The following is a 12,691-nucleotide window of genomic DNA, read 5'->3' on the forward strand; positions in this document are numbered from 1 at the left end:
CTCCGGAAGCGAAGTCTTTCTCAGCTCGGGCGGAGACACCCGGGAGCTACCCGGGAAAGGCGCAAGAGTTACCGCACTCACGCTAAAACGAGGTTGCTTGGCCTAAGCTCGCAGTCTGCTTCTTTTATCCCAGGAGCCACCTGCCGGGGCGACCAGGCGCTGGGGGGTGGGCCGCCCCGGGCGGAGCGGCCCTGGGTGGTAGCCGCCGGCCCCACCCTTCCCCACGTGGCGGCGGGGACCCGGTGAGGAGCGGGTCGCGCCGTGGGGCGGACCGGTGACCGCGCGGAGACCCTCTGGGACTTGGTTGGGGGCAGGGAAGGAAAGAATCTGGATGACCGGACGCCCGGCTTCCTTCCCATTCATCTCATTCATGCACGCATGGATGCGCGCGCGCCTGCTTTCATTCATTCATCGCACGCTGGTGCACGGAGCGCCTGGCTGCGCGCGTCTGGGTCCGGCGGAGGTCAGGGAGGAAACGCGGGCCATGCTCCCGTGCGGGTTATGCTGAGAGTGCGGGGCCGACGGAGCCTGGCGCCTGCGGGGCTCCAACGCCGATGGGACTTGGAACCCATCACGGGGGTCTTGAGCCGCGGTGGGCTCCGCGGTCCTGCAAGCTCCGCGCCCTGCGTCGGGTGGGGAGCAGGTGTAGGAGGTGCGGGGGAAGCCTGAGCCATCCAGCAGGTTGGGGACCACCCCCTCCCACCTTCCTCCCAACCGTTACCCAGCGTCAGTGCAGCCACATCGTGCTCCCTCCTATCCATACATTAAGAGAGGAATTCAGGCAAGACCTAAGATTGAGCGGTGAAGGCGAGAAGTTTATTAGGAGGAGAATGAACTTTCTTTTTCTTTATTATTATTAATTAGTGGGGCGGGGGGGGGCGCATGCGAGTGCAAGCCAGTACTAGGGTTTAAACTCAGGGCCTGGATACTGTTCCCTTAGGTTTTTTGCCCAAGGCTATCGTTACATCACTTAATTGTTTTGTTTTTTGTTTTTTTGCCAGTCCTGGGGCTTGAACTCAGGGCCTGAGCACTGTCCCTGGCTGCTTTTTTTGCTCAAGACTAGCACTCTACCACTGAAGCCATAGCGCCACTTCTGGCCTTTTGCATATATGTGGTGCTGAGGAACCGAACCATGGGAGGCAAGCACTCTACCACTAGACCATATTCCCAGCCCTCATTACACCACTTGAACCAAAGCTCTCCTTCCAGTTTTTTTGCTAGTTAACTGGAGATAGAAGTCTTGCTGCCTGGCACTAGTGACTCAGGCTTGTAATCCTACCTCTTCACAGGAGGTTGAGATCCAAGAATCCCTATTAGAAGCTAGTCCAGGCAGGAATGCCCATAAGACTCTTATCTCCAAGGAACTACCAGAAAACCGGAAGTGGTGCTGTTGCTCAAAATGGTAAAGAGCTTGCCTTGAGTAAAAGAGACTAAGGACAGTGCCCAGACCCCTAGTTCAAGCCCCACAACCAAAAAAAAAAAAAAATTCTTGCAGGCTTTTCTACCTTAATCTTCAGATCTCAGGTGTGAGCCACTAGTGCCCTGCCAGAGGTGTATTTTCAATGCAATGGTTGCATTCCTTTGATAAACAAGATCTCTAGAGGTTAAAAATGGCTCCAGTGATGAAAGATGCACCTCTGTTAGGTGCTATACCTGAGCTGTTAGTGCTGAGGACTGATTTGTGCCTGTGCACACTGTGGATGCAGCCAAAGATATTTTCATCCCCCCCAAAGAGACCCCATCCCCATCAGCAGTCCCCATTCACCTTCTCCCCGAGCTCCTGGAAGCCACTGGGTATTTCCTGCTAACTGGTCACATGCAAGGCCTCTGTGCTTGCCTTGTGTTACTCAGCATCATCTTGTGTTCTAGTTAACCAGAGCTTTACTCCTTCCTATGGTCAAGGAATACTCCAGGGAATGCTCTCACCACTGAGCTACATCCCTAGCTTTAACTCAGTCCAGTAGGGGATTTGTCATGGGTGTTGCTTTTTTATTTCTTTTTTTTTTTTTCTTTCCCCAGTCCTGGGGTCTGAACTCAGGGCCTGAGCACTGTCCCTGGCTTCGTTTTGCTCTGCCAACTTGAGCCACAGCACCCACTTCTGGCCTTTTCTGTGTATGTGATATTGAGGAATCGAACCTAGGGCTTCGTGTATATGAGGCAAGCACTCTTGCCACTAGGCTATATTCCCAGCCCCTATTTTTTATTTCTTTTAAATTTTTTTTTTTTTTTTTTTGCTGGTCCTGGAGTGTGAACTCAGGGCCTAGGTGCTGTCCCTGAGCTTCTGCGTTCAAGGCTGGTGTTCTACAACTTTGAGCCACAGCTCCACTTCCAATTTTCTGGTGGTTATTCAAGGTATGAGACTCATGGACTTTCCTGCCTGGGCTGGCTTTGAACCACGATCCTCAGATCTCAGCCTCCTGAGTAGCTAAGATGACAGTTGTGAGCCACTCTCACCCAGCCTACCTGTTTCTTTTCACCTAAAGTTTCCCGGTATGGCCCAGGATGGCCTGTACTTTGCGACACTGCAGCGTCAGCCTCCTGTGTGTGTCACTGCCCATGAGTCCTTCATTTTAGAGGCTTGATGTTGGCAGAGTCCCTTCCCCCTTGATCTAGACAGTCAGAATCTGGCCCCTGGCAGAGGCTCCCTGGTTGGTGACTGGAGCCCAGCAGTGGCTAGCCCTCAGCTGCCTGCCCTCTCCTCCCTCCTCGCTTTGCATACAGTGGGTAGGATGGCCTGTAAACGCATCACCCAGGACACCTTCGATGTGGCCGTGCGAGAGAATGTGGAGGAGTTCAACATGGACCCTGAGGAGGCTGTGAAAGAGGCTGTGGAGCAATTTGAGTCACAGGGTAAGTGGCATGACCCCCCCCCCCCCCATGCTGTGAGCTCCCTTGTGATTCCCACACTCACCCTAGGCTCTGTCCATGCCTGGCAACACCCATCTCACCCATGCCACCCTCTAGCCCCTCATTCAGCCATTGGCAAGGCTGTCACATTCCCAAAAGGGCCTTGCTTGGCCCAGCACCCAGCACTGCCTGCCTCCCTGCCCACCTTCCCCTCAGCTTTGGCTCAGCTTAGCAAGGAGGTTGTACTGCTGTGCAGACAGACAGACAAACAACAGTTCACACCAGGCCGAGCAGGATAGGCCATGAACCCAGACAGGGAGTGGGGTTCACCTGAGACTGCTGGCAGGGAGGAGATGAGCTTCCAGGAACCCATGCCTCCCCATCCTCCAGCCCAGCCTCAGAGATAAGTGCCCTGGGCACAGAGGGCAGAGTTTACCCTAGAAGGGGCTGTGGAGGCAGTCCAAGGTGTCCACTGTAGCAGGGTTCCCCATGGGGGGGCTGTAGAGGGTGGAGGTGAGCCAGGGCCATACAGCGGGAGCTCTGAGATCAAGGCTGGATCCCCTTCCACCTCTCAGCCCACAGGCAGAGCGGGCCACTGCCCTGCAGGCTCAGGCTCAGAACTTTCAGTGTGGTGGCTTTGTACCCACTGCCCCCCAAATCCACAAGGGGAGAGGAGCTGGGAGCCCCAGGAATGAAGGTCTAAGCAGAAGTGATACATGGCAACTGGTTTCCAGTGTTCCCGTTTCCTGCAGGGGTGGATTTGAGCAACATTGTCAAGACTGCACTGAAAACCACGGCGGACGGAGCCACGGAGCCCACGCACGACGTCCTGCAGGTCTCCCCGCACACCTGGGCATTGTCCCCACATCACTCAGCTCCGCTTGCCTGGCCCAGCCACACAGGCCCGGGAGCCATGGCCCAGTCTCCCAGCCATACTGGAGAGCAGCCTGCCTCAGCCATGGGTGCCATTGGAGGCGGGGGCTGAGATCAGAACACGGCACCCTGTTCTGGGGGCTGGGTCAAGGGCCCTGGGGGCTCAGTGGGCATGCATGGCAGGGATGGGCCACACACAAGCTGTTGCTTGGCCTCTTAGTGTGGAAATTTCCATGAGTGGGCAGCTCAGCCCTCATCCAGAGATTGGAAAGAAGGTAGGGAGCAGGTACACACTCTCCAGGGACCCCAGATGAGGAAGGCATGGTGCCCAGAGGTCAGCGGCCTTGATCAGGGCCACTGCCAACCATGTGGGGCTGTGCAGGAAGGTACCAGGGATGGCCAAGAGCCCAGGTCCCGTGGGCCCACCCAGACTAGTTTTGTATGTGTATGTACTTGGAATAGTCCTGAGGCTTGAATGTAGCCCCTGGGCACTCTGCTTGAGTTTTCTTGCTCAAAGATGACACTCTACACTTGAGCCACAGTGCCACTTCTAGCTTTATTTCTGGTTAATGGGGGATAAGAGTGTTATGGACTTTCTTGCTTGGGCTGGCTTTGAACCCCCCATCCTCAGGTCTCAGCTTCTTGAGTAGCTAGTTTTACAGGTGTGACCCACTGGTGACAGGCCTTCCCTCCTCCCTCTCTTTGTTTCATTGTTTGGGACAGGGCCTCACTACACAGGTCAGGCCAGCCCTGAGGCCTGGGCCTCCCCTCCTTGCTGTGTCCAGCAGTTCTGGGATCCCAGATCCAGTTTCTTGGAAGGGCTTTCAGATAGCCAGGCCCTTCTTTCCCTGTGTGTGGCCTCTGATGCTCCAGGCTTCCAAAATAGAGGAGAGGGGCCCAGCTAGGACTCTGCTGCACCGTTGCCCTGTGCAGCCTCCCAGCAACACAAAAAGGACACAACAAGGTTTGGGAACCGGGCCTCTACCCAGCCGGGTTCTGTGGTTTCTCCTGTGCCCCAGCACTGGGGAGATAAGGCAGGAGGCCACTTGTTCCCGGCCAGCACTAGGGAGACGGAGGCGGGAGGTCATGTATTCTGGGCCAGTACTGGCAGCTCCTTCAGCTGAGCCGACCCTGGGCCTTCTCCCTCTCCAGGCCCTGGAGGCCCTGCAGGAGTCCATGGCCAGCTCCTGTCCCCAGGACCTGGGAGCCCACCTTGCCCACTTCTGCCAGCAGTGCCGGCAGCACAAGGCCTGCCGCTTCCTGGCTGCCCAGAAGGGAGCCTACCCCGTGCTCCTGGCTGCCTGCAAGCTGGCCTCTGCCGGCAGCCCCAACCTCCTGCTCCAGGCCCTCCACGCCCTGGTGGTGCTGATTGAAGGCCAGCCCGACCTGCTGGATGCCCAGGGCCTGCAGCTGCTAGTCGCCACACTGGCGGGGCACGCAGACTCTACTGACCTGACGTGCCTGGGCCTCCGCGGTGTGCGCCTGGCCTGCCTGAAGCATGAGGAGAACCGCCAGGGCCTGGTGAAGGCAGGTGTGCTGCCCCTGCTCATTGGAGCCATCACCCGGCACATCCATCACGCCGATGTGGTCCGGGAAGCCTGCTCAGCACTGCGCGTCATGACATTTGATGATGATGTGCGGGTGCTCTTTGGCCAGGCCCACGACTATGCCAAGAAGATCGTGCAGGAAAACAGAGGCCTGAAGGTGCTCATCGAGGCCATCAAGGGTGAGAGACCCACTGGGGCCGGGTGGGCAGATGGGCCTTGGTGAGTGACCCTGGGCAGAGGTGGGGTAAGCACATGCGTAGCACATGGGATGAGCAGGTCTTGGCCTCAGTCCCCAAGAAAAAGTGGGGAAGGCTAGGAAGGTGGCTTAGTGGTGGAGTGCTTGCCTAGCATGCATGAGGCCCTGGGTTCCATTCCTCAGCACAACATAAACAGACAAGGCTGGGAGTGGCGCTGTGGCTCAAGTGGAACAGTGCTAACCTTGAGCAAAAGCAGCTCAGGGACAGTGCCTAGGCCCTGAGTCCAAGCCTCAGGAATGGTTAAAAAGAAAGCAAAGAAAAATAAAAAGCAGGGAAAGAGGTATGAGTTTTGGCAGAGAATGGCATGAGGCATAGTTGGTTCCAGGCTTCAGTGGCTGCCTCCATCTCAGTCCTGCCCTGCCACACAGCAGCTCCTGGCCAGCACGCATGGGCCTTGTTACCCTCTGGGTGCTGCTTGGGGAGGATTACTATGTCCAGCCCCATAGACAGAGCATGGGGAAGGGGCACACCCAAAGGGAAAATGGGAATGGGGGTTGTGTTCTTCTGGTGTGATGTTGTACACACAGTCATGGCGTACACACACGCACACACACACGCTACAGGGTGACCCCGGGAAGCTACCTACTATGCCCCCAAGTAAAGGCCTGACTCAGGCCAGGCACACAGAAGATGCTGGAATCACTTGCTGCCTTCCCTACCTGTCCCATGGCTCCAGTGTCTGCTGTCAGGATGGGCTGCCCCTCCTCTCCCCATGCCTCTTCAGATGCTGAAGATGGGTGACAGGGAGGGCGTCTTCTGAGGAGGCTTTGGCATGTTTCCTTACACCTGCCTAAATCAGCCATACTTCCTCCAGAGGCAGACTAGCCCTATATGTATGCACAAAGCCTTCCCAAAACACATTTGATCTAGGCATAGTTGTGTACACCTGTAATCCCAGATACTTGATAGGCTGAGACAGGAAGATCTCAAGTTTAAAACTAGCCTGGGCTTCTTAGTAATATCCTGTCTCAAAATCAAATAAAAACAGGGCTGGGAATATGACCTAATGGTAGAGTGCTTGCCTCGCATACATGAAGCCCTGGTTCGATTCCTCAGCACTACATGTATAGGAAAAGCCAAAAGGGTGCTGTGGCTCAAGTGGTAGAGTGCTAGCCTTGAGCAGAAAGAAGCCAGGGACAGTGCTCAGACCCTAAGTTCAAGCCCTAGGACTGGCAAACAATAAAAATAAAATAAAAACAAAGGACTAAAGATGTTGCTCAGAAGGTAGAGCAAGATTGAGGCCTTGGGTCCTAATATCAATGAATAAAAAAAGTGTGTGCTTGGGTGGTACCCAGGGACTTGTATTATGGCCTTAGCCCTGAGGTTAGGTCCTACTGTAGGTTGTCATCAGTCCCCAGGGACGGCTGGAGACTCCTCACAATCTGAGGCAATGTTGTTCTGCCCAGTAAGCCTGTTTTCTTAGGCCTTCGCCTGATTGGACAAGGCCCACCCACATCAACAAGGTCAGGTATAAAGGACCAGCAGGGATGGTGGGAGGCCACAAGCTGTAAAGAGTAAACATCATCCCTCTGGGGTGCCTCTGCCCCCAGCTCTCCCAGCTGCAGCCTCCATACCACTCCGCTATGCCGGCTGCCCCTTGGCTTACTCTTACACTGAGAAGAGTCATCCACACCAGGTCTCAAGTGTAGCCTGGGAAAACTTTACTTCTGGGTGGGAAGGGCCAGAGGATGCAACTCCCACCGGTGGCAGCAGGTGGTGCTGCAGGGAGGTAGCCAGGGAGCCCTGTGTAGCCCCCTGCGACCTCAGGGTCCTGTGGGCACAGTGGGCTCTGGCCCTTACCCAGACCTCCCCACCCCAGCATTTCCTGACAACCCCGGCATCCTGAGTGAGCTGTGCAGCACCCTGTCCCGCCTGGTCGTGCGCAACGAGTTCTGCCAGGAGGTGGTGGACCTGGGCGGCCTGGATATGCTGGTGACCCTGCTGGCCAGCTGCAGTGACCACCAGGTGGGCCCACAGGGATGTGTGTGTCTGTGTGTGAAGGGTAGACCCCCACTTTCCCTGCCCCACCCACCCTCTCACACCCTCCCTGTCCCTCTCCCCAACCCCTTCCCTCCTCACAGCCCGCCTCTGCATGGCCCCACCATTGCCCTCCCACAGGACCTAGTGAAGCAGGTGCTGGGCACTCTGCGGGCCATTGCTGGTAACGATGATGTAAAGGATGCCATCGTCCGCGCAGGGGGCCCTGAGTGCATCATGGCTGCCATGACTCGCCACCTGGCCAGCCCCCAGGTACCTCATGCCCTCAGTGCCATGCACATCACCATGGCCCCCAGCTGAGCCAGGGAAACAAGATGGGGGGGTGGGAACGCCAGGGACCAGACCCTCCACCACCCTGGGCACTGCTCGCACCCCGAATCCCAACCACAGCTGGATTGTCGTCGCCCTGAGAACCTGGCTGTGACATCCCCCTGGGCCACAGCCCAGGCCCAGGCCTGCTGCCCCCATCCCCCTTGGCCATAGCCCAGGCAGACATCCCTTCTTTCCCTTTGCCACAACAGGCCCCCCGCCCACTGCCTGTCCTCCTGAGCCATGACCCAGGCCCACTGCCCTGCCCCATCCCCCTGCACCACAGCCCATGCCTGACACCATACCAGCGGCAGCGGGTTCACACCATGCCTGCTGCAGGTGTGTGAGCAGAGCTGCGCCGCCCTGTGCGTCCTGGCTCTGCGAAAGCCAGAGAACAGCCACATCATCATGGAGCATGGCGGGGCCCTGGCAGTGCTACAGGCCATGCAGGCACACCCACAGGAGGCCGGAGTGCAGGTACCTGCACCCTCCTGCCCATTTGTCTGTTTAGTTCCCCACCCCCATCCCCTGGGCCTGGCTGTGTCCTGTCCCTTTACCTCCTGCTCTGACCTCCTCTCTCATCTTCCTTCCCCTGGCTTGAGCCTACCTGCCCTCCACCAGCCCAGGCTGGGTCTCGCCAGCCTCAGCTGGAAGTATTCTGTTCATCATCTAAGTAATCCGCAGGCTATGGGGAGACATGCCAGTAACCTCTATTTTTTGAACAATATTGGCGTTTGAATTCAGAGCTTTTGTTCTACCACTTGACCCACACACACTAGTCTTTTTTTGGTTTAGACTTCAAATGGAGTCTTGTTTTTTTTTTTGTTTTTGTTTTTTTTTGTCAGTCCTGGGGCTTGGTCTCAGGGCCTGAGCACTGTCCCTGGCGTCTCTTTTGCTCAAGGCTAGCACTCTGCTACTTGAGCCATAGCGTCACTTCTGGCCATATATATATGGTGCTGCGGAATCAAACCTAGGGCTTCATGTATACGAGGCAAGCACTCTTGCCACTAGGCCATATTCCCAGCCCTCAAATGGAGTCTTGCATTTTTGCCTGGGACTGGCCTGGACTGTGATCTCCTGCTTTCCAGGTAGTTGGGATGCAGGATTGACCCACCATACTCAGCTGTTGAGCCTATTCTGACCTCAAACTGAGTCCTTCTGATCCCTACCTCCCCCACAGCCGGGATTATAGGTGTGCCCCAGTGTACCCGCTGTTCTGCCATCAATAATGGAGCATTAAATCTGGGCAGAGTTGGGCATCTATGAACGGTCCTAGGTTGCATCCTGGCAGGTGGCTTGTTGAAAGGCAGGCCTCTTCCTGGGGCCCACATGCCCATCCAGCCCTTTGAGCCCCTGCATCCAGAGACTTGGTCAGTCTGACACTGGGAGTCCTTCCTTCCCCTTGAGCCCTCTTTCCTGAGGGGGCAGAAATGTCCCTGGGGCTGGAGAACTGGTTCTAGCCTGGCCCTGCCATGACCCCCTCACCCCCCTCACCGTGAGGAAAGGAGCCTGAGGTCAGAGGGTACCCCATCCCTGCCCTCCTCCCTGCCTCCCTCCGGCAGCTCAGTCCCTATCCCCCATCACAGTAAGGTCAGAGGAGACCCCATCCCTGCCCTCCTCCCCTGGCTCACAGCTCCTCTCCCCTTCAGAAGCAGGCCTGCATGCTGATCCGCAACCTGGTGTCCCGGAGTCCAGCCTTCTCCAAACCACTCCTGGAGCAGGGGGCTGAGGCGCTCATCTCACGGGCCAGGGCTGCTCACCCGGATTGCAAGGATGTGGCCAAGGCTGCCCTGAGGGACCTGGGCTGCCACGTCGAGCTCCAAGAACTGTGGACAGGCCAGAAGGGTGACCTGGCACTGTGACCCAGGCCCAGCCTGACCCTGGCTTTGGATAGATCATGTGACTTGGTCCAGAGGCTGGCATGAGGTTCCTGCCCGTCACCCATTCCACCTGCGTCCCTCATTGAGGGGTCTTCTGGGTTGTCAGTATGGGGACCCAGGCATCTGTGGATGTCTCCACAGTGGAGAGCTGAGCAGCCCCCAAGCCCCAGGGTCACCCACAGCTGGCAGTGCTGCCCTTCTGTCCTGTCCCTTTCCTGGATCCTGTGGGCTGCTAGGCCAGACATGGGGCCGGAGTCTGTGGCTCCTAATAAAGAGCCTCATGCTCGTGTTGGAGGGGCTTGTGTGTCTCCATGGCGGCGTGGACAAGGAGAGCCACTCAGGCGCCATACGGGTCCACATACGGACTCCTGGCAGCTGGTGGCCTTGAGCAGGTGCTTGACCCCTCTGAGCCTCTTAGGCTGGAGTGGGTGAGCAGCACCTCCCGCGAGCCTGGGCCCTTTGTAACCCCAGGACACTGCCTGACTCGTCCCCCCACCCCAGCCATGCCAGGAGGGCTGGCCTGCAGCTCTTGGTGTCCGGGATGGACCCTCTAGCAACAGCGCTGTGCTGCTCTTCCCCACGCTGCAGTGTCCCAGGCCTCAAGCACTGTTGCCTCACGTGGAGCTCACACGTGGCACAGTCAGCAGCCTGCATGTCCCCCATGGCTGGGTGAGCAGGCAGCCTGCAGTTCGGGCCACGGCTCCTGGGTCTACCCTTGTGCCTCCTCATCACCTCACCACCCCAGCAAGCCTGAGCACCCAGGTCCTCACCCATTTTCATGCAGGTCACAAAGCACTACCTCTTGAGGGGCCCCTGCCCTACCACCAACTCCTAGGTGGCCTCCTGTGTGGCCTCGGGCAGCCTCAGGGTCACTTGGGGTACAGAGTCTCCAGGGATGCTCGTGGCTTCTGCCCCAGTTCCCTCCATGTCATACCAAAGGGCACTTGGTGCCTCTCAGCCAGCATGGTCTGGGCTGTGCCCGCCCTAGGACCTTTGCACCTACTGGGCCCTCTGCCTGGATCCCCCATTGCCTGCTCCAGTCCATGAACCACTGGATCCACCCGGGGCTGGGAGGATCACATGCTCTGTCCTAACCCCATACAAGGTCACCTGGTGGATGACATCTCCTGTTTGTCCTGCGCCATTAGAGGGCCATCTGGGAGGCCACTGTGGCAAGTTCACAACCCCCTCTCCCCAAGATTCCCAGTCTCCTGCAATTGTCTTTGAAGTTCACCTGAAGGAAGGAAAAGCACCCTGCCCTGTGGCATGGGGTCCCCAGCTCTCAGGAGGAAGGGGCCACTCCCTTTACCAGTCTTCCCTGCCTTGTGCAGCTGCAGGGGCACAGGCCTGCCACCGGCTGGGGAGGAGCTATCCCTGGGCCTGACAGCCCTGCACCAGTCACTGCAGGCACAGCTGTCTCAAAGGGGGCCATGCCAGGTCCATCCTCCAAGTCCCCTGTGGAGTGGGACTCTGCCTGCAGTGTGGGGACGCCACCCCATGAACGGGGCCAAGCCTCTGCTGCTGTGCGCCCAAGACATGACACAGGGCCCAGCCTCTCTGGACTTTGGGAGTTGGAGTAAGGCAGCTTGACCTTAGTTGTTCGCTGCTGTACAGGAACACTATCCCAGGCCTGCCCCCCAAACACTGGGGTTAGGGAACCCCCTTTTCCACATGAGAAAGTCACCCCCACTCAAGGGCACCAGAGGCAGTGGTTGCCGGGGTGTCCTGGGCAGACACATTGGACATGCTGGCCTTAAGTGGAGCCATAGGCACTAGAAGGCACAGGAGGCCAGTTGCTGCCAAGAGCACCAAACCAAAGCCAGAGCCCTGTCAGTGCTGTTGGCACTGCCCGCGGAGGCGGCTGGGACTGGCCCACCACCTGACCCTTGCCCTAGTTGGCACTGTCCCTCAGGGCACCACTGGTCCTTCTAAGAGCTATGTTCACACCTTCTGAGGCCCTGTGGGTAGATGCTGCCAGCGGGGGCTCCTGGGACCTTCACCTCCTCCTCCATAGCTGATACCCACACACCTCTGCCATCTGTCTACACAGAGCCTTTGCTAGCTGCCACGTGACCCAACCACCACTGGGAAACTAAGGCAGGAGCTGGGGCTCCTTGCTAAAGGCCATTCAGGGAAAGGACAAGAGGCTGGGGTTCTGTTTCCAGCACCACCAAAAAGGAGCAGGGATTTGAATCCAGCACAGACAATTTCACCCAAGGGCTCTCCTCACCCAGAAGACCTCATCCCACCAGGTTTGTGAGGTGATTATGTTTTGTTTGAGCCAGAACTGGACCCACCAGACTGTGCCATGTGCCGATCCCAGCTTCTTCCTGCAGGACAGAAAGGGGCAGCAAGAAGCGAACCCCAGGTGGGAGGATTTCAAGAACTGGTGGCATCTGCAGTGTGATCCTATCTGGACCTTGGGGAGCAAGCCATTTAGCCAGGGTGGCATCCATAGGTCTGAAAGGCAGCCTTCTAGAAAACCAGTTCTTTAAAAAAAAAAAAAATGTGATGGATGAATTAAGCCCAGCCTTGCTCCCTTCCAGTATTCTCTGGTTCTGAACTTGATCTCCACCTGCCCCAACCTGCCCCTAGAGAAAATAAGCCCCATTTGTTAGGCTGTCAGTCCAGATGAATGCGAGCTCTGGACTGGTCTGGGAACAGCACCCTGGCAGATCATTGTCTAAGCTTTCTTCCTTCCTTTGTGGCACCATTGAGCCAGACCCCCAGCCTCCTGCCTTATTTTCTTTATTCTCTCTCTTTTTGAGCTGGTCTTTGGGTTTGAACCTCGAGAGTAGTGCTCTACCACTCAAGCCACAGCTCCACTTCTGGGTTTTGGTGATTAAGATAAAGAGTCCAGGGCTGGGGATATAGCCTAGTGGCAAGAGTGCCTGCCTCGGATACACGAGGCCCTAGGTTCGATTCCCCAGCACCACATATACAGAAAACGGCCAGAAGCGGCGCTGTGGCTCAAGTGGCA

General features: G+C 57.2%; 1 protein-coding gene across 5 annotated transcripts in view; it reads left to right on the forward strand.

Annotated features, from left to right (window-relative positions):
• Armc6 (armadillo repeat containing 6) overlaps window positions 1-10,005 on the forward strand; it is a 12,533-nt gene extending 2,528 nt beyond the window's left edge. Inside the window, exons 1-8 of one of the 5 annotated variants that reach the window (XM_048342616.1) lie at window positions 2,306-2,352; window positions 2,722-2,850; window positions 3,600-3,682; window positions 4,873-5,446; window positions 7,344-7,489; window positions 7,643-7,774; window positions 8,171-8,308; window positions 9,481-10,005. In XM_048342616.1, coding sequence (XP_048198573.1) covers window positions 2,730-2,850; window positions 3,600-3,682; window positions 4,873-5,446; window positions 7,344-7,489; window positions 7,643-7,774; window positions 8,171-8,308; window positions 9,481-9,693 — 1,407 coding nt within the window. In that variant the 5' untranslated portion in view covers window positions 2,306-2,352; window positions 2,722-2,729 and the 3' untranslated portion in view covers window positions 9,694-10,005. The other 4 variants (XM_048342614.1, XM_048342618.1, XM_048342613.1 and 1 more) reach the window with 4 other exon arrangements.
• The last annotated feature ends 2,686 nt before the right edge of the window (window positions 10,006-12,691 follow it).

The sequence above is a fragment of the Perognathus longimembris genome, chromosome 3, assembly GCF_023159225.1.
Source record: "Perognathus longimembris pacificus isolate PPM17 chromosome 3, ASM2315922v1, whole genome shotgun sequence".
NCBI lineage: Eukaryota > Metazoa > Chordata > Mammalia > Rodentia > Heteromyidae > Perognathus > Perognathus longimembris.